Below are 19777 nucleotides of genomic sequence, written 5' to 3'. Positions count from 1 at the left end.
TAGGCTCTCCAGGCTGTTCTCTATCTCTTGGGGACTGGGGGCAGCAAAGATGCCTGCTGGGATGTTGCTGTGGAGGGGGACGGTGTCACCCGTGGGGATACCACTGCTGCCACCTGGGGCTGCCTCTGAGATGTTCAAGTGTTGGATCTGCCCCTCCAGCTGCTGGAAGGTGGGGACTGAGGGCACTACTGGGGCCACAGCTATGCCCTGCTCCTTGTAGGGCACGAATTGCTCCGGGGGGGCTGCGGGGGTCGCCGAGCTCTGCGGAGCCGCTCAGCCATTGCTGGGCATCCAAGGTTCTTCTTGTAGTTTTGCAATGGACCTGCCCTCAGCTCCCTTCCTCTGGGGGGTCACCCTGGTGCATCTTTGCCTTCCATCACTCTGGGGTGTGCTCTCCTAACTAGAAAAATCAAGAAACCCACCAAGAGCAAAGCAGAGCATCACACTCCATGTCATACCTGCGTGACTGATGGGCATAACCGGCTCTTCTCGTAGTGGTTGGGCTTCATGCAGGGCCTGCTCTTGTTCTGCCCCCGGGCTCGTTTGCGCTCCATGGGCTCCTGCTCCCCATCCTCGGGCTCCCCTTGCCTCTCTCCGTCCTGGCCCTGTGCATCCAACCTCCCCCTCTTGGCAGGGGGCTTGCTCTGCTTGCTGACAGCCTCCTTCTCCTTCTCTTCCTCCTCCTCCTCACCACCCCCTCGGCTGCCGGGCTCCCCGTTGGCTCTCCGGTAGGCATGGAACCGCTCCTTGGAAGCAATGAACCTGCAGAAGAATCAAGAAGCTGTGAAGAGCTGCACTGCCAGCGCCACAGAGTGCCCCCACTCTCATCCCCTCCTCGACCTCATCCCCATTCCCAACTGTATCCCTGAACACAACCCCAATTAAATCCCTATCCCCATCCTCCATCCTATCTCCTTGACCTCATCCCTGTCCCCATCCTGAAACCCACCCTCATCTTCATCCCCACCCCCTCCTCGATCTCATCTCCATTCCCAACTCTATCCTTGTCCCCTTCTATGACCCCATTCCCAACTAAATCCCATTCCCATCCCTGATCCCATCCCCTCCTCGAACTTCATCCTCATCCTTGTCCCCATCTCCTTCTCGACGTCATCCCTATTCCCAAATCTATCCCTGACCCCAATCCAAATTAAACCCCTATCCCCATCCTCGATCCTATCCCCCCTTGACCTCATCGTCATCCTCGTCCCCCATCCTCATCTTCATCCCCACCCCCTCCTCGACCTCATCTCCATTCCCAACTCCATCCCACTCCCAACCCCAGCTAAGTCCCCATCCCCATCCTTGATTCCATTCCTTTCTCAACCTCATCCTAATCCTCGAACCCGTCGTCATCCCAAACCCCTCATGTCCATGCCCAACTCCATCCCTGCCCCCCTCCCTGAGCCCATCCCCACTCCCAACCCCAAGCAAAGCCACTTCCCAATCTCCGATCCCATCCCCACCCCCATCCAGCCGCATCCCGGGACGCGGCCGCGCCGTCCCCGGTGCCCCCCTGTAGGCCGCAGCCCCTGAGCGAGGAGCACCAGCATCTCCCGCTCGCTCCCCCCAACGCAGCCCAGGCCCGGGGACGGCCCCGTGGGGCGGCCGATGTCGCAGGGATCGGGGGGAGCACACGTGAGCCCCCGGGCCCCGCACTCACCGCTCCCGGACCGGCGCCACTGCCGCCATTGCCGCCATTGCTGCCGCACGCGGCGATGACGTCACTCACGCGACGGGCCGGGGCGGCTAGAAAAGGGCGGGCGGAGAGCGGGCCCCCTCAGGGCGGCGGGAGGAGCGGGCCGAGGCGCTGTGGCTGTGCTGCAGCGCGGCGGTGTTGGGCTGCTCGCTTTGCCAGCCGGGAGCGCTTGTGCTGCTGCTGAGGACTCCGAAAGGCCGTGGGCTCCCTCAGCTCCGCCCTCTGTGCGGAGCGGGGCCGGAGCTGCCCGGGCTTCTCTTGGGAGCTGCCCCGTGGCCTCGTCGTGCCCTATGGGCTTTCTGGCTGTGGCTTCCCCACAGCTGTGGGCTGTTTGCATGGAGGCCCCACCGTGGCACCGTGGATCTGCGCTGCTTCCCCGACTTGCCACTCTGGAGCTCAGGACGGGGACCGTCCCTGCTGCTGCTCCTGCGACTGCCCGGAGTGCCGTCCGGGCCTCGTCTTTGCTCTGGGCGTTCAATTTGGGCCCGAAAGGTAAACTGCTGCGCTGAGCTCTCCGAGTGTGTGCCCGTGACCTTTCCGTCCTGTGTAGCTGCTGGATTTCCTATGCGTTTGCAGCACTTGTTACGGTCTCCTTCTGGCTCTGGGTCCGTTTGTGGCGTCCCCATCCCCGACTCTCTGCTCGGCGTCTTTTTTTCTTTAGGAACTCTTCTTTTCCTTCTTTTCTTGAGCAGAGCGTCTCTCTGTGGCCCACAGAGGCGCTGCTGCTGCCTGTGCTTCTGTTTTGGAGTGAGGATGCTCAGGGCAGGGCAGCACCCCGAGCTTTTGGGTGCCTGAGCCATCCTCGCTGCCCGTAATCGGGCTCTGTGCTCTGGTGATGGCCACTGGTTCTGCTGGGGTCCGGGATGTTGCTGGGACCCCGTCGCTCCTCCATGTCCTGGGGCTGGCGATGGGGACACCGAGAGCTCGAGCGTGGCAGAGTGGTGGCACTGTGGCCTGAAGGTGCTGTGTTGGCTGCATTGCTATGAAGTTGAGGAGCTCAGATGTGAAATGCTCAATAAAGAGAGGTGAAGTTTTCCGGCGCTTTCTGGCTGCGAAGGTGATGTTATTTTTCCTCTGGTACTGTGGCTTTATGTTGGGTGGACGAGGGGAGTGGGGTAGTGTCCTGCCAGCAGCTCCTTCCCTCCCTTACTTTTCTTTGGGTTATTTGGGGTTCTTTTGCTGCAGCAGGGAGAACAACCCAGGCTCTGGAGTGGGCCCCCCCTTGGAAGGCTCTGCACCCCTGTCCCCCCAGAAGTGACCCCATCTGCCTTAGGGGTGGGTTAATAATCTCAGAACCTCCTATTTGGCATAGAAAGTCCTTCAAGGGCAAATAATGATATGTATAATGGCAGGAAGCTTTTTTTACTCAGTGACAATTTGAAAAAAAAACCCACTAGCATGACTGTAAACAGGAAGCTTCTACTTTTAAGGTATTGAAAGGTATGAAAAACCACACAGCAAAACAGAAACACAGCTAACAATCTAGCAGCGCTCTGGCAATAAAGATTCTTCAGAGAATGGGAAACTGTGAACATAAACTTCCCATTTCACAACTCTTCACCTTCTGTAAAATTTTAACTTAGTTATTACCGTTTAAAGAGGAAAAAAACATGGAGCTTTTGAGAAGTCAAACGTTTCTTATTTTCAGAAGACAATGACAAAGTAAAGCAAGAAACAAAACTTGCAATTCATGAATTAGCAACAAATTCTGGAAAGCACTATTTGAGTTTACTAAATTAATACTCATCTGCGTCACGTACCACAAAAAGCAGGAACATGAAAAAGCAACAGCAGTATAGAACCTCATGTAGCGCAGTCTGTGTGCCATCATCACAAATGCAAATGTGAAACAACTTCAAGGCAGCTCAAGATGTTGTTTGTAAACCAGTCCATTGGTTGGTAAACCAATCCTCCTGCAGCATCTCACCGGGCACATCTCTGTCTAGGCTCTCCCTGCTGTTCTCGATCTCTTGGAGACGGGGCAGCAAAGGTGCCCACTGGGGTGTTGCTGTGGAGGGGGACGGTGTCACCCGTGGGGATAGCACTGCTGCCACCCGGGGCTGCCTCTGAGATGTTCAAGTGCTGCATCTGCCCCTCCAGCTGCTGGGAGGTGTGGACTGAGGGCACCACTGGGGCCACAGCTATGCCCTGCTCCGTGTAGGGCACGAATTGCTCTGGGGGGGCTGCGGGGGTCACCCAGCTCTGCAGAGCTGCGCAGCCATTGCTGGGCATCCAAGGTTGGCCGGTGGGGTTGGCCGGTGGGGGCACGGCAGTGTTTGCCCACCGGAGGCGAAAGACACGGAGGTCGAAGTAGCATCCGCACGGGGCTCTCCACATCTCTGCGGGGATAGAGGGAAGTTGTGGGGGGAAGGGTCTTTGAAACCCCCTCCCCCGGAGAGCTCCCACTGCGGGTAGGGGCACGTCTAACCTGGTGGGAGAGCGTTGGCTGCGCCGGTTGCCATCGGTGTAAACCAGGTGCCCGGGGCTGCCAGCGGGGGCTGCTGCCTCGCAGGGGGCTGGCAGGGTTTGGCTGAGACTGGAAGAGATGGGGGAAACGGCGTCGATCCCCTCCCCAACCGCCAGGAGGAGCCCGGAGGGGGACGGAGAAGGGACGGCAGCGCCGGCGTGGGGCGAGCGGGGCCCCCCTGCTGCTCACCTGCGCTGTTGAGGAGCTCAGGATAGATGAGCTTCGGAGGTGCCAGGGAGAAGTACGAAGCACAGAAGTAAGCAGCAGAGAGCTGCGTCTGCTGCTCTTGAGCAGCGGCTCCAACTGCCAACGGTTGGGGTCTCCTGCCGGTGGTCGTTACTGGGGGTCCTCGTGCTCTGTCCCCGCCCACCACGTCCTCCTCACCTCCAATGAGCTTACAGGGTTAACCGCGAGGTGCAGTGACCTCACCGTGGTCGTTATAAGGTGGTAAGGGGTCAGAGCTCCCATCACTGCAGCCCAGGGGGGATTTCTGTGGCTGTGGAGAGAGCAATGTGTGCTGGGGCCATCCGTGCGCCCACCATAGGGACGTGTGAGCTTGGGGCTGCACGTGGAGCCCCGTTTGGGGTTCCCGTTGTGTTTGGGGCTGGTGGAGATGCTCTCTGCTGAGGCTCCGGCTCCGGATGCCTGACTCTCATGCCTGACTTTCATGATGCACTGCAGTGAGTTTTCGTGCAGTGTCACGCTGCCCTGGAGAGCTGCCCGGGGGCTGCACCGTGGGCCACCCATCCTCTCCCCCCCGTGTCCCTGCCCTTGAACCCACCGCCCTTAACCACATCTGCTCCCCACGTGCTCCCGGATCCGTCTCAAGCCAGGCCTGGCTGAAAAGCTGTGGCTTTTACGGGTAATTTTTGGACATCCCCTTCTGCATCCTTCTGTGCAGCCACGCTGTACCCACGGTGTATGGGAAGTGTTGAATCACGGCCTGAACCACTGATGGATCACCTGAGCTGAGCACCGAGGCAGCCACAGGGCCACAGCTAAAGGTGATATACCTGTGTGATTGGAACGGGTGGAGCCTGGCTCCACATCTCCCAAACCCCATTTAAGGGCAGACCACCACCGGGGAAGGATCTCTTCTTGGAGATCCCTCCTGCGTGGCGTCCACGGCAAGCCTCTTTCATCCTGAAGCCGAGCCACCATCCTTTGCCGGCTGTCTGTGCACCATCTATATAAGCCTACTAAATATACCATCTTCCATACTGTTTTCACTGAGTACCATCCTTGGGGGTTATTTACCATACAGAAGGTGATGTTATTTTTCCTCTGGTACTGTGGCTTTATGTTGGGTGGACGAGGGGAGTGGGGTAGTGTCCTGCCAGCAGCTCCCTCCCTTACTTTTCTTTGGGTTATTTGGGGTTCTTTTGCTACAGCAGGGAGAACAACCCAGGCTCTGGAGTGGGCCCCCCCTTGGAAGGCTGTGCACCCCCGTCCCCCCAGAAGTGACCCCATCTGCCTTAGGGGGGTGAAGGCACTGCAGCCTTCCTCTGCCCTTGATCTGAGCTTCACTTCTGGGCTGGGGACACCACTTTCTGTGTCTGTCCCAGCTTCCCCCCCCCAAGGGCTGTTTCAACCCCAGCAAGACGTGGAGCGGATCAGAACAAACATTTATTAGGAAACGAGAGAAACTGTACAACAACAGAACACTATCCTCATCCCACCTTTCCCTCCCCCCTTTCCTATATGAATGGCTCTAACCCTGCTCTTCTACACCACTGCTGCAGGGGGAGACCCTCTCTTTGTGGCTTTTTCTCATCAGGAAGCTGCTTCGCTCCTTTTTCCCCCTCTTTTCTGACTTGGCCTTCGGCTGGAGCTCATCACCCCGGGGCATTGCCAGCAGCATTTCTGACAGTGTCAGATCCTGTCGCGCCTCCTTGGGGCACATCCAAACGTGGTTGAGCTGCTCCGTGCTCAGCTTCATGCTGGAGGCTTCAGGGACGCTGTAGTCGCAAGAGAGAATCTCTTCGGGCAGTGAGAGTGAGCTCATGCTGTGAGAGGTGATGATCTCATCGAGGTCACAGAGATCCCCGAGGTCTTGGAGCACGGGGATGCTGCTGGGGAGGCCGTGGTTGATCCCCTGGGGCTCAGGATCAGATCCGCTCAGCATCTCAGGGGAGCAGTTGAAGAGCCTTGCAGCCTCCTCCAGCAGCACCTCTTCGGGCACATCTCTGTCTAGGCTCTCCAGGCTGTTCTCTATCTCTTGGGGACTGGGGGCAGCAAAGATGCCTGCTGGGATGTTGCTGTGGAGGGGGACGGTGTCACCCGTGGGGATACCACTGCTGCCACCTGGGGCTGCCTCTGAGATGTTCAAGTGTTGGATCTGCCCCTCCAGCTGCTGGAAGGTGGGGACTGAGGGCACTACTGGGGCCACAGCTATGCCCTGCTCCTTGTAGGGCACGAATTGCTCCGGGGGGGCTGCGGGGGTCGCCGAGCTCTGCGGAGCCGCTCAGCCATTGCTGGGCATCCAAGGTTCTTCTTGTAGTTTTGCAATGGACCTGCCCTCAGCTCCCTTCCTCTGGGGGGTCACCCTGGTGCATCTTTGCCTTCCATCACTCTGGGGTGTGCTCTCCTAACTAGAAAAATCAAGAAACCCACCAAGAGCAAAGCAGAGCATCACACTCCATGTCATACCTGCGTGACTGATGGGCATAACCGGCTCTTCTCGTAGTGGTTGGGCTTCATGCAGGGCCTGCTCTTGTTCTGCCCCCGGGCTCGTTTGCGCTCCATGGGCTCCTGCTCCCCATCCTCGGGCTCCCCTTGCCTCTCTCCGTCCTGGCCCTGTGCATCCAACCTCCCCCTCTTGGCAGGGGGCTTGCTCTGCTTGCTGACAGCCTCCTTCTCCTTCTCTTCCTCCTCCTCCTCACCACCCCCTCGGCTGCCGGGCTCCCCGTTGGCTCTCCGGTAGGCATGGAACCGCTCCTTGGAAGCAATGAACCTGCAGAAGAATCAAGAAGCTGTGAAGAGCTGCACTGCCAGCGCCACAGAGTGCCCCCACTCTCATCCCCTCCTCGACCTCATCCCCATTCCCAACTGTATCCCTGAACACAACCCCAATTAAATCCCTATCCCCATCCTCCATCCTATCTCCTTGACCTCATCCCTGTCCCCATCCTGAAACCCACCCTCATCCCTGTCCCCACCCCCTCCTCGATCTCATCTCCATTCCCAACTCTATCCTTGTCCCCTTCTATGACCCCATTCCCAACTAAATCCCATTCCCATCCCTGATCCCATCCCCTCCTCGAACTTCATCCTCATCCTTGTCCCCATCTCCTTCTCGACGTCATCCCTATTCCCAAATCTATCCCTGACCCCAATCCAAATTAAACCCCTATCCCCATCCTCGATCCTATCCCCCCTTGACCTCATCGTCATCCTCGTCCCCCATCCTCATCTTCATCCCCACCCCCTCCTCGACCTCATCTCCATTCCCAACTCCATCCCACTCCCAACCCCAGCTAAGTCCCCATCCCCATCCTTGATTCCATTCCTTTCTCAACCTCATCCTAATCCTCGAACCCGTCGTCATCCCAAACCCCTCATGTCCATGCCCAACTCCATCCCTGCCCCCCTCCCTGAGCCCATCCCCACTCCCAACCCCAAGCAAAGCCACTTCCCAATCTCCGATCCCATCCCCACCCCCATCCAGCCGCATCCCGGGACGCGGCCGCGCCGTCCCCGGTGCCCCCCTGTAGGCCGCAGCCCCTGAGCGAGGAGCACCAGCATCTCCCGCTCGCTCCCCCCAACGCAGCCCAGGCCCGGGGACGGCCCCGTGGGGCGGCCGATGTCGCAGGGATCGGGGGGAGCACACGTGAGCCCCCGGGCCCCGCACTCACCGCTCCCGGACCGGCGCCACTGCCGCCATTGCCGCCATTGCTGCCGCACGCGGCGATGACGTCACTCACGCGACGGGCCGGGGCGGCTAGAAAAGGGCGGGCGGAGAGCGGGCCCCCTCAGGGCGGCGGGAGGAGCGGGCCGAGGCGCTGTGGCTGTGCTGCAGCGCGGCGGTGTTGGGCTGCTCGCTTTGCCAGCCGGGAGCGCTTGTGCTGCTGCTGAGGACTCCGAAAGGCCGTGGGCTCCCTCAGCTCCGCCCTCTGTGCGGAGCGGGGCCGGAGCTGCCCGGGCTTCTCTTGGGAGCTGCCCCGTGGCCTCGTCGTGCCCTATGGGCTTTCTGGCTGTGGCTTCCCCACAGCTGTGGGCTGTTTGCATGGAGGCCCCACCGTGGCACCGTGGATCTGCGCTGCTTCCCCGACTTGCCACTCTGGAGCTCAGGACGGGGACCGTCCCTGCTGCTGCTCCTGCGACTGCCCGGAGTGCCGTCCGGGCCTCGTCTTTGCTCTGGGCGTTCAATTTGGGCCCGAAAGGTAAACTGCTGCGCTGAGCTCTCCGAGTGTGTGCCCGTGACCTTTCCGTCCTGTGTAGCTGCTGGATTTCCTATGCGTTTGCAGCACTTGTTACGGTCTCCTTCTGGCTCTGGGTCCGTTTGTGGCGTCCCCATCCCCGACTCTCTGCTCGGCGTCTTTTTTTCTTTAGGAACTCTTCTTTTCCTTCTTTTCTTGAGCAGAGCGTCTCTCTGTGGCCCACAGAGGCGCTGCTGCTGCCTGTGCTTCTGTTTTGGAGTGAGGATGCTCAGGGCAGGGCAGCACCCCGAGCTTTTGGGTGCCTGAGCCATCCTCGCTGCCCGTAATCGGGCTCTGTGCTCTGGTGATGGCCACTGGTTCTGCTGGGGTCCGGGATGTTGCTGGGACCCCGTCGCTCCTCCATGTCCTGGGGCTGGCGATGGGGACACCGAGAGCTCGAGCGTGGCAGAGTGGTGGCACTGTGGCCTGAAGGTGCTGTGTTGGCTGCATTGCTATGAAGTTGAGGAGCTCAGATGTGAAATGCTCAATAAAGAGAGGTGAAGTTTTCCGGCGCTTTCTGGCTGCGAAGGTGATGTTATTTTTCCTCTGGTACTGTGGCTTTATGTTGGGTGGACGAGGGGAGTGGGGTAGTGTCCTGCCAGCAGCTCCTTCCCTCCCTTACTTTTCTTTGGGTTATTTGGGGTTCTTTTGCTGCAGCAGGGAGAACAACCCAGGCTCTGGAGTGGGCCCCCCCTTGGAAGGCTCTGCACCCCTGTCCCCCCAGAAGTGACCCCATCTGCCTTAGGGGTGGGTTAATAATCTCAGAACCTCCTATTTGGCATAGAAAGTCCTTCAAGGGCAAATAATGATATGTATAATGGCAGGAAGCTTTTTTTACTCAGTGACAATTTGAAAAAAAAACCCACTAGCATGACTGTAAACAGGAAGCTTCTACTTTTAAGGTATTGAAAGGTATAAAAAAACCACACAGCAAAACAGAAACACAACTAACAATCTAGCAGCGCTCTGGCAATAAAGATTCTTCAGAGAATGGGAAACTGTGAACATAAACTTCCCATTTCACAACTCTTCACCTTCTGTAAAATTTTAACTTAGTTATTACCGTTTAAAGAGGAAAAAAACATGGAGCTTTTGAGAAGTCAAACGTTTCTTATTTTCAGAAGACAATGACAAAGTAAAGCAAGAAACAAAACTTGCAATTCATGAATTAGCAACAAATTCTGGAAAGCACTATTTGAGTTTACTAAATTAATACTCATCTGCGTCACGTACCACAAAAAGCAGGAACATGAAAAAGCAACAGCAGTATAGAACCTCATGTAGCGCAGTCTGTGTGCCATCATCACAAATGCAAATGTGAAACAACTTCAAGGCAGCTCAAGATGTTGTTTGTAAACCAGTCCATTGGTTGGTAAACCAATCCTCCTGCAGCATCTCACCGGGCACATCTCTGTCTAGGCTCTCCCTGCTGTTCTCGATCTCTTGGAGACGGGGCAGCAAAGGTGCCCACTGGGGTGTTGCTGTGGAGGGGGACGGTGTCACCCGTGGGGATACCACTGCTGCCACCCGGGGCTGCCTCTGAGATGTTCAAGTGCTGCATCTGCCCCTCCAGCTGCTGGGAGGTGTGGACTGAGGGCACCACTGGGGCCACAGCTATGCCCTGCTCCGTGTAGGGCACGAATTGCTCTGGGGGGGCTGCGGGGGTCACCCAGCTCTGCAGAGCTGCGCAGCCATTGCTGGGCATCCAAGGTTGGCCGGTGGGGTTGGCCGGTGGGGGCACGGCAGTGTTTGCCCACCGGAGGCGAAAGACACGGAGGTCGAAGTAGCATCCGCACGGGGCTCTCCACATCTCTGCGGGGATAGAGGGAAGTTGTGGGGGGAAGGGTCTTTGAAACCCCCTCCCCCGGAGAGCTCCCACTGCGGGTAGGGGCACGTCTAACCTGGTGGGAGAGCGTTGGCTGCGCCGGTTGCCATCGGTGTAAACCAGGTGCCCGGGGCTGCCAGCGGGGGCTGCTGCCTCGCAGGGGGCTGGCAGGGTTTGGCGGAGCCTGGAAGAGATGGGGGAAACGGCGTCGATCCCCTCCCCAACCGCCAGGAGGAGCCCGGAGGGGGACGGAGAAGGGACGGCAGCGCCGGCGTGGGGCGAGCGGGGCCCCCCTGCTGCTCACCTGCGCTGTTGAGGAGCTCAGGATAGATGAGCTTCGGAGGTGCCAGGGAGAAGTACGAAGCAGAGATGTAAGCAGCAGAGAGCTGCGTCTGCTGCTCTTGAGCAGCGGCTCCAACTGCCAACGGTTGGGGTCTCCTGCCGGTGGTCGTTACTGGGGGTCCTCGTGCTCTGTCCCCGCCCACCACGTCCTCCTCACCTCCAATGAGCTTACAGGGTTAACCGCGAGGTGCAGTGACCTCACCGTGGTCGTTATAAGGTGGTAAGGGGTCAGAGCTCCCATCACTGCAGCCCAGGGGGGATTTCTGTGGCTGTGGAGAGAGCAATGTGTGCTGGGGCCATCCGTGCGCCCACCATAGGGACGTGTGAGCTTGGGGCTGCACGTGGAGCCCCGTTTGGGGTTCCCGTTGTGTTTGGGGCTGGTGGAGATGCTCTCTGCTGAGGCTCCGGCTCCGGATGCCTGACTCTCATGCCTGACTTTCATGATGCACTGCAGTGAGTTTTCGTGCAGTGTCACGCTGCCCTGGAGAGCTGCCCGGGGGCTGCACCGTGGGCCACCCATCCTCTCCCCCCCGTGTCCCTGCCCTTGAACCCACCGCCCTTAACCACATCTGCTCCCCACGTGCTCCCGGATCCGTCTCAAGCCAGGCCTGGCTGAAAAGCTGTGGCTTTTACGGGTAATTTTTGGACATCCCCTTCTGCATCCTTCTGTGCAGCCACGCTGTACCCACGGTGTATGGGAACTGTTGAATCACGGCCTGAACCACTGATGGATCACCTGAGCTGAGCACCGAGGCAGCCACAGGGCCACAGCTAAAGGTGATATACCTGTGTGATTGGAACGGGTGGAGCCTGGCTCCACATCTCCCAAACCCCATTTAAGGGCAGACCACCACCGGGGAAGGATCTCTTCTTGGAGATCCCTCCTGCGTGGCGTCCACGGCAAGCCTCTTTCATCCTGAAGCCGAGCCACCATCCTTTGCCGGCTGTCTGTGCACCATCTATATAAGCCTACTAAATATACCATCTTCCATACTGTTTTCACTGAGTACCATCCTTGGGGGTTATTTACCATACAGAAGGTGATGTTATTTTTCCTCTGGTACTGTGGCTTTATGTTGGGTGGACGAGGGGAGTGGGGTAGTGTCCTGCCAGCAGCTCCCTCCCTTACTTTTCTTTGGGTTATTTGGGGTTCTTTTGCTACAGCAGGGAGAACAACCCAGGCTCTGGAGTGGGCCCCCCCTTGGAAGGCTGTGCACCCCCGTCCCCCCAGAAGTGACCCCATCTGCCTTAGGGGGGTGAAGGCACTGCAGCCTTCCTCTGCCCTTGATCTGAGCTTCACTTCTGGGCTGGGGACACCACTTTCTGTGTCTGTCCCAGCTTCCCCCCCCCAAGGGCTGTTTCAACCCCAGCAAGACGTGGAGCGGATCAGAACAAACATTTATTAGGAAACGAGAGAAACTGTACAACAACAGAACACTATCCTCATCCCACCTTTCCCTCCCCCCTTTCCTATATGAATGGCTCTAACCCTGCTCTTCTACACCACTGCTGCAGGGGGAGACCCTCTCTTTGTGGCTTTTTCTCATCAGGAAGCTGCTTCGCTCCTTTTTCCCCCTCTTTTCTGACTTGGCCTTCGGCTGGAGCTCATCACCCCGGGGCATTGCCAGCAGCATTTCTGACAGTGTCAGATCCTGTCGCGCCTCCTTGGGGCACATCCAAACGTGGTTGAGCTGCTCCGTGCTCAGCTTCATGCTGGAGGCTTCAGGGACGCTGTAGTCGCAAGAGAGAATCTCTTCGGGCAGTGAGAGTGAGCTCATGCTGTGAGAGGTGATGATCTCATCGAGGTCACAGAGATCCCCGAGGTCTTGGAGCACGGGGATGCTGCTGGGGAGGCCGTGGTTGATCCCCTGGGGCTCAGGATCAGATCCGCTCAGCATCTCAGGGGAGCAGTTGAAGAGCCTTGCAGCCTCCTCCAGCAGCACCTCTTCGGGCACATCTCTGTCTAGGCTCTCCAGGCTGTTCTCTATCTCTTGGGGACTGGGGGCAGCAAAGATGCCCGCTGGGATGTTGCTGTGGAGGGGGACGGTGTCACCCGTGGGGATACCACTGCTGCCACCTGGGGCTGCCTCTGAGATGTTCAAGTGTTGGATCTGCCCCTCCAGCTGCTGGAAGGTGGGGACTGAGGGCACTACTGGGGCCACAGCTATGCCCTGCTCCTTGTAGGGCACGAATTGCTCCGGGGGGGCTGCGGGGGTCGCCGAGCTCTGCGGAGCCGCTCAGCCATTGCTGGGCATCCAAGGTTCTTCTTGTAGTTTTGCAATGGACCTGCCCTCAGCTCCCTTCCTCTGGGGGGTCACCCTGGTGCATCTTTGCCTTCCATCACTCTGGGGTGTGCTCTCCTAACTAGAAAAATCAAGAAACCCACCAAGAGCAAAGCAGAGCATCACACTCCATGTCATACCTGCGTGACTGATGGGCATAACCGGCTCTTCTCGTAGTGGTTGGGCTTCATGCAGGGCCTGCTCTTGTTCTGCCCCCGGGCTCGTTTGCGCTCCATGGGCTCCTGCTCCCCATCCTCGGGCTCCCCTTGCCTCTCTCCGTCCTGGCCCTGTGCATCCAACCTCCCCCTCTTGGCAGGGGGCTTGCTCTGCTTGCTGACAGCCTCCTTCTCCTTCTCTTCCTCCTCCTCCTCACCACCCCCTCGGCTGCCGGGCTCCCCGTTGGCTCTCCGGTAGGCATGGAACCGCTCCTTGGAAGCAATGAACCTGCAGAAGAATCAAGAAGCTGTGAAGAGCTGCACTGCCAGCGCCACAGAGTGCCCCCACTCTCATCCCCTCCTCGACCTCATCCCCATTCCCAACTGTATCCCTGAACACAACCCCAATTAAATCCCTATCCCCATCCTCCATCCTATCTCCTTGACCTCATCCCTGTCCCCATCCTGAAACCCACCCTCATCTTCATCCCCACCCCCTCCTCGATCTCATCTCCATTCCCAACTCTATCCTTGTCCCCTTCTATGACCCCATTCCCAACTAAATCCCATTCCCATCCCTGATCCCATCCCCTCCTCGAACTTCATCCTCATCCTTGTCCCCATCTCCTTCTCGACGTCATCCCTATTCCCAAATCTATCCCTGACCCCAATCCAAATTAAACCCCTATCCCCATCCTCGATCCTATCCCCCCTTGACCTCATCGTCATCCTCGTCCCCCATCCTCATCTTCATCCCCACCCCCTCCTCGACCTCATCTCCATTCCCAACTCCATCCCACTCCCAACCCCAGCTAAGTCCCCATCCCCATCCTTGATTCCATTCCTTTCTCAACCTCATCCTAATCCTCGAACCCGTCGTCATCCCAAACCCCTCATGTCCATGCCCAACTCCATCCCTGCCCCCCTCCCTGAGCCCATCCCCACTCCCAACCCCAAGCAAAGCCACTTCCCAATCTCCGATCCCATCCCCACCCCCATCCAGCCGCATCCCGGGACGCGGCCGCGCCGTCCCCGGTGCCCCCCTGTAGGCCGCAGCCCCTGAGCGAGGAGCACCAGCATCTCCCGCTCGCTCCCCCCAACGCAGCCCAGGCCCGGGGACGGCCCCGTGGGGCGGCCGATGTCGCAGGGATCGGGGGGAGCACACGTGAGCCCCCGGGCCCCGCACTCACCGCTCCCGGACCGGCGCCACTGCCGCCATTGCCGCCATTGCTGCCGCACGCGGCGATGACGTCACTCACGCGACGGGCCGGGGCGGCTAGAAAAGGGCGGGCGGAGAGCGGGCCCCCTCAGGGCGGCGGGAGGAGCGGGCCGAGGCGCTGTGGCTGTGCTGCAGCGCGGCGGTGTTGGGCTGCTCGCTTTGCCAGCCGGGAGCGCTTGTGCTGCTGCTGAGGACTCCGAAAGGCCGTGGGCTCCCTCAGCTCCGCCCTCTGTGCGGAGCGGGGCCGGAGCTGCCCGGGCTTCTCTTGGGAGCTGCCCCGTGGCCTCGTCGTGCCCTATGGGCTTTCTGGCTGTGGCTTCCCCACAGCTGTGGGCTGTTTGCATGGAGGCCCCACCGTGGCACCGTGGATCTGCGCTGCTTCCCCGACTTGCCACTCTGGAGCTCAGGACGGGGACCGTCCCTGCTGCTGCTCCTGCGACTGCCCGGAGTGCCGTCCGGGCCTCGTCTTTGCTCTGGGCGTTCAATTTGGGCCCGAAAGGTAAACTGCTGCGCTGAGCTCTCCGAGTGTGTGCCCGTGACCTTTCCGTCCTGTGTAGCTGCTGGATTTCCTATGCGTTTGCAGCACTTGTTACGGTCTCCTTCTGGCTCTGGGTCCGTTTGTGGCGTCCCCATCCCCGACTCTCTGCTCGGCGTCTTTTTTTCTTTAGGAACTCTTCTTTTCCTTCTTTTCTTGAGCAGAGCGTCTCTCTGTGGCCCACAGAGGCGCTGCTGCTGCCTGTGCTTCTGTTTTGGAGTGAGGATGCTCAGGGCAGGGCAGCACCCCGAGCTTTTGGGTGCCTGAGCCATCCTCGCTGCCCGTAATCGGGCTCTGTGCTCTGGTGATGGCCACTGGTTCTGCTGGGGTCCGGGATGTTGCTGGGACCCCGTCGCTCCTCCATGTCCTGGGGCTGGCGATGGGGACACCGAGAGCTCGAGCGTGGCAGAGTGGTGGCACTGTGGCCTGAAGGTGCTGTGTTGGCTGCATTGCTATGAAGTTGAGGAGCTCAGATGTGAAATGCTCAATAAAGAGAGGTGAAGTTTTCCGGCGCTTTCTGGCTGCGAAGGTGATGTTATTTTTCCTCTGGTACTGTGGCTTTATGTTGGGTGGACGAGGGGAGTGGGGTAGTGTCCTGCCAGCAGCTCCTTCCCTCCCTTACTTTTCTTTGGGTTATTTGGGGTTCTTTTGCTGCAGCAGGGAGAACAACCCAGGCTCTGGAGTGGGCCCCCCCTTGGAAGGCTCTGCACCCCTGTCCCCCCAGAAGTGACCCCATCTGCCTTAGGGGTGGGTTAATAATCTCAGAACCTCCTATTTGGCATAGAAAGTCCTTCAAGGGCAAATAATGATATGTATAATGGCAGGAAGCTTTTTTTACTCAGTGACAATTTGAAAAAAAAACCCACTAGCATGACTGTAAACAGGAAGCTTCTACTTTTAAGGTATTGAAAGGTATAAAAAACCACACAGCAAAACAGAAACACAGCTAACAATCTAGCAGCGCTCTGGCAATAAAGATTCTTCAGAGAATGGGAAACTGTGAACATAAACTTCCCATTTCACAACTCTTCACCTTCTGTAAAATTAGTTATTACCGTTTAAAGAGGAAAAGAACATGGAGCTTTTGAGAAGTCAAACGTTTCTTATTTTCAGAAGACAATGACAAAGTAAAGCAAGAAACAAAACTTGCAATTCATGAATTAGCAACAAATTCTGGAAAGCACTATTTGAGTGTACTAAATTAATACTCATCTGCGTCACGTACCACAAAAAGCAGGAACATGAAAAAGCAACAGCAGTATAGAACCTCATGTAGCGCAGTCTGTGTGCCATCATCACAAATGCAAATGTGAAACAACTTCAAGGCAGCTCAAGATGTTGTTTGTAAACCAGTCCATTGGTTGGTAAACCAATCCTCCTGCAGCATCTCACCGGGCACATCTCTGTCTAGGCTCTCCCTGCCGTTCTCGATCTCTTGGAGACGGGGCAGCAAAGGTGCCCACCGGGGTGTTGCTGTGGAGGGGGACGGTGTCACCCGTGGGGATACCACTGCTGCCACCCGGGGCTGCCTCTGAGATGTTCAAGTGCTGCATCTGCCCCTCCAGCTGCTGGGAGGTGTGGACTGAGGGCACCACTGGGGCCACAGCTATGCCCTGCTCCGTGTAGGGCACGAATTGCTCTGGGGGGGCTGCGGGGGTCACCCAGCTCTGCAGAGCTGCGCAGCCATTGCTGGGCATCCAAGGTTGGCCGGTGGGGTTGGCCGGTGGGGGCACGGCAGTGTTTGCCCACCGGAGGCGAAAGACACGGAGGTCGAAGTAGCATCCGCACGGGGCTCTCCACATCTCTGCGGGGATAGAGGGAAGTTGTGGGGGGAAGGGTCTTTGAAACCCCCTCCCCCGGAGAGCTCCCACTGCGGGTAGGGGCACGTCTAACCTGGTGGGAGAGCGTTGGCTGCGCCGGTTGCCATCGGTGTAAACCAGGTGCCCGGGGCTGCCAGCGGGGGCTGCTGCCTCGCAGGGGGCTGGCAGGGTTTGGCTGAGACTGGAAGAGATGGGGGAAACGGCGTCGATCCCCTCCCCAACCGCCAGGAGGAGCCCGGAGGGGGACGGAGAAGGGACGGCAGCGCCGGCGTGGGGCGAGCGGGGCCCCCCTGCTGCTCACCTGCGCTGTTGAGGAGCTCAGGATAGATGAGCTTCGGAGGTGCCAGGGAGAAGTACGAAGCAGAGATGTAAGCAGCAGAGAGCTGCGTCTGCTGCTCTTGAGCAGCGGCTCCAACTGCCAACGGTTGGGGTCTCCTGCCGGTGGTCGTTACTGGGGGTCCTCGTGCTCTGTCCCCGCCCACCACGTCCTCCTCACCTCCAATGAGCTTACAGGGTTAACCGCGAGGTGCAGTGACCTCACCGTGGTCGTTATAAGGTGGTAAGGGGTCAGAGCTCCCATCACTGCAGCCCAGGGGGGATTTCTGTGGCTGTGGAGAGAGCAATGTGTGCTGGGGCCATCCGTGCGCCCACCATAGGGACGTGTGAGCTTGGGGCTGCACGTGGAGCCCCGTTTGGGGTTCCCGTTGTGTTTGGGGCTGGTGGAGATGCTCTCTGCTGAGGCTCCGGCTCCGGATGCCTGACTCTCATGCCTGACTTTCATGATGCACTGCAGTGAGTTTTCGTGCAGTGTCACGCTGCCCTGGAGAGCTGCCCGGGGGCTGCACCGTGGGCCACCCATCCTCTCCCCCCCGTGTCCCTGCCCTTGAACCCACCGCCCTTAACCACATCTGCTCCCCACGTGCTCCCGGATCCGTCTCAAGCCAGGCCTGGCTGAAAAGCTGTGGCTTTTACGGGTAATTTTTGGACATCCCCTTCTGCATCCTTCTGTGCAGCCACGCTGTACCCACGGTGTATGGGAACTGTTGAATCACGGCCTGAACCACTGATGGATCACCTGAGCTGAGCACCGAGGCAGCCACAGGGCCACAGCTAAAGGTGATATACCTGTGTGATTGGAACGGGTGGAGCCTGGCTCCACATCTCCCAAACCCCATTTAAGGGCAGACCACCACCGGGGAAGGATCTCTTCTTGGAGATCCCTCCTGCGTGGCGTCCACGGCAAGCCTCTTTCATCCTGAAGCCGAGCCACCATCCTTTGCCGGCTGTCTGTGCACCATCTATATAAGCCTACTAAATATACCATCTTCCATACTGTTTTCACTGAGTACCATCCTTGGGGGTTATTTACCATACAGAAGGTGATGTTATTTTTCCTCTGGTACTGTGGCTTTATGTTGGGTGGACGAGGGGAGTGGGGTAGTGTCCTGCCAGCAGCTCCCTCCCTTACTTTTCTTTGGGTTATTTGGGGTTCTTTTGCTACAGCAGGGAGAACAACCCAGGCTCTGGAGTGGGCCCCCCCTTGGAAGGCTGTGCACCCCCGTCCCCCCAGAAGTGACCCCATCTGCCTTAGGGGGGTGAAGGCACTGCAGCCTTCCTCTGCCCTTGATCTGAGCTTCACTTCTGGGCTGGGGACACCACTTTCTGTGTCTGTCCCAGCTTCCCCCCCCCAAGGGCTGTTTCAACCCCAGCAAGACGTGGAGCGGATCAGAACAAACATTTATTAGGAAACGAGAGAAACTGTACAACAACAGAACACTATCCTCATCCCACCTTTCCCTCCCCCCTTTCCTATATGAATGGCTCTAACCCTGCTCTTCTACACCACTGCTGCAGGGGGAGACCCTCTCTTTGTGGCTTTTTCTCATCAGGAAGCTGCTTCGCTCCTTTTTCCCCCTCTTTTCTGACTTGGCCTTCAGCTGGAGCTCATCACCCCGGGGCATTGCCAGCAGCATTTCTGACAGTGTCAGATCCTGTCGCGCCTCCTTGGGGCACATCCAAACGTGGTTGAGCTGCTCCGTGCTCAGCTTCATGCTGGAGGCTTCAGGGACGCTGTAGTCGCAAGAGAGAATCTCTTCGGGCAGTGAGAGTGAGCTCATGCTGTGAGAGGTGATGATCTCATCGAGGTCACAGAGATCCCCGAGGTCTTGGAGCACGGGGATGCTGCTGGGGAGGCCGTGGTTGATCCCCTGGGGCTCAGGATCAGATCCGCTCAGCATCTCAGGGGAGCAGTTGAAGAGCCTTGCAGCCTCCTCCAGCAGCACCTCTTCGCGCACATCTCTGTCTAGGCTCTCCAGGCTGTTCTCTATCTCTTGGGGACTGGGGGCAGCAAAGATGCCTGCTGGGATGTTGCTGTGGAGGGGGACGGTGTCACCCGTGGGGATACCACTGCTGCCACCTGGGGCTGCCTCTGAGATGTTCAAGTGTTGGATCTGCCCCTCCAGCTGCTGGAAGGTGGGGACTGAGGGCACTACTGGGGCCACAGCTATGCCCTGCTCCTTGTAGGGCACGAATTGCTCCGGGGGGGCTGCGGGGGTCGCCGAGCTCTGCGGAGCCGCTCAGCCATTGCTGGGCATCCAAGGTTCTTCTTGTAGTTTTGCAATGGACCTGCCCTCAGCTCCCTTCCTCTGGGGGGTCACCCTGGTGCATCTTTGCCTTCCATCACTCTGGGGTGTGCTCTCCTAACTAGAAAAATCAAGAAACCCACCAAGAGCAAAGCAGAGCATCACACTCCATGTCATACCTGCGTGACTGATGGGCATAACCGGCTCTTCTCGTAGTGGTTGGGCTTCATGCAGGGCCTGCTCTTGTTCTGCCCCCGGGCTCGTTTGCGCTCCATGGGCTCCTGCTCCCCATCCTCGGGCTCCCCTTGCCTCTCTCCGTCCTGGCCCTGTGCATCCAACCTCCCCCTCTTGGCAGGGGGCTTGCTCTGCTTGCTGACAGCCTCCTTCTCCTTCTCTTCCTCCTCCTCCTCACCACCCCCTCGGCTGCCGGGCT

General features: G+C 58.4%; 1 protein-coding gene across 1 annotated transcript; it reads right to left on the bottom strand.

Moving 5' to 3' along the window:
* Positions 1–4122: 4122 nt before the first annotated feature.
* LOC136055534 (uncharacterized) lies at positions 4123–18879 on the bottom strand. Its single transcript, XM_065747327.1, has 13 exons — positions 18625–18879; positions 17304–17370; positions 17064–17177; positions 16836–16943; positions 16574–16746; positions 12275–12946; positions 10954–11020; positions 10714–10827; positions 10486–10593; positions 10224–10396; positions 5917–6588; positions 4596–4662; positions 4123–4235 (listed from the first exon to the last, which is right to left on the bottom strand). The coding sequence occupies exons 1-13, from the start codon at positions 18877–18879 to the stop codon at positions 4123–4125; spliced, it is 2703 nt and encodes a 900-aa protein (XP_065603399.1).
* Positions 18880–19777: the final 898 nt, after the last annotated feature.

This window comes from Cyrtonyx montezumae, unplaced genomic scaffold, assembly GCF_038088225.1.
Source record: "Cyrtonyx montezumae isolate F1298 unplaced genomic scaffold, pur_monq_1.0 scaffold_44, whole genome shotgun sequence".
NCBI lineage: Eukaryota > Metazoa > Chordata > Aves > Galliformes > Odontophoridae > Cyrtonyx > Cyrtonyx montezumae.
This window is presented reverse-complemented; position numbering and strand designations above follow the sequence as displayed.

Coding starts and splice junctions, on each gene's coding strand:
- LOC136055534 (XM_065747327.1), bottom strand. CDS start 18,879: ATGAGCTCACTCTCACTGCCCGAAGAGATTCTCTCTTGCGACTACAGC. Junction 12,947..16,573: donor CAGCCCCCCCAGAGCAATTC/GTGCCCTACACG, acceptor GCCCCCCCGGAG/CAATTCGTGCCCTACAAGGA. Junction 10,594..10,713: donor TGAGCTCCTCAACAGCGCAG/GTGAGCAGCAGG, acceptor CATCTCTTCCAG/GCTCCGCCAAACCCTGCCAG.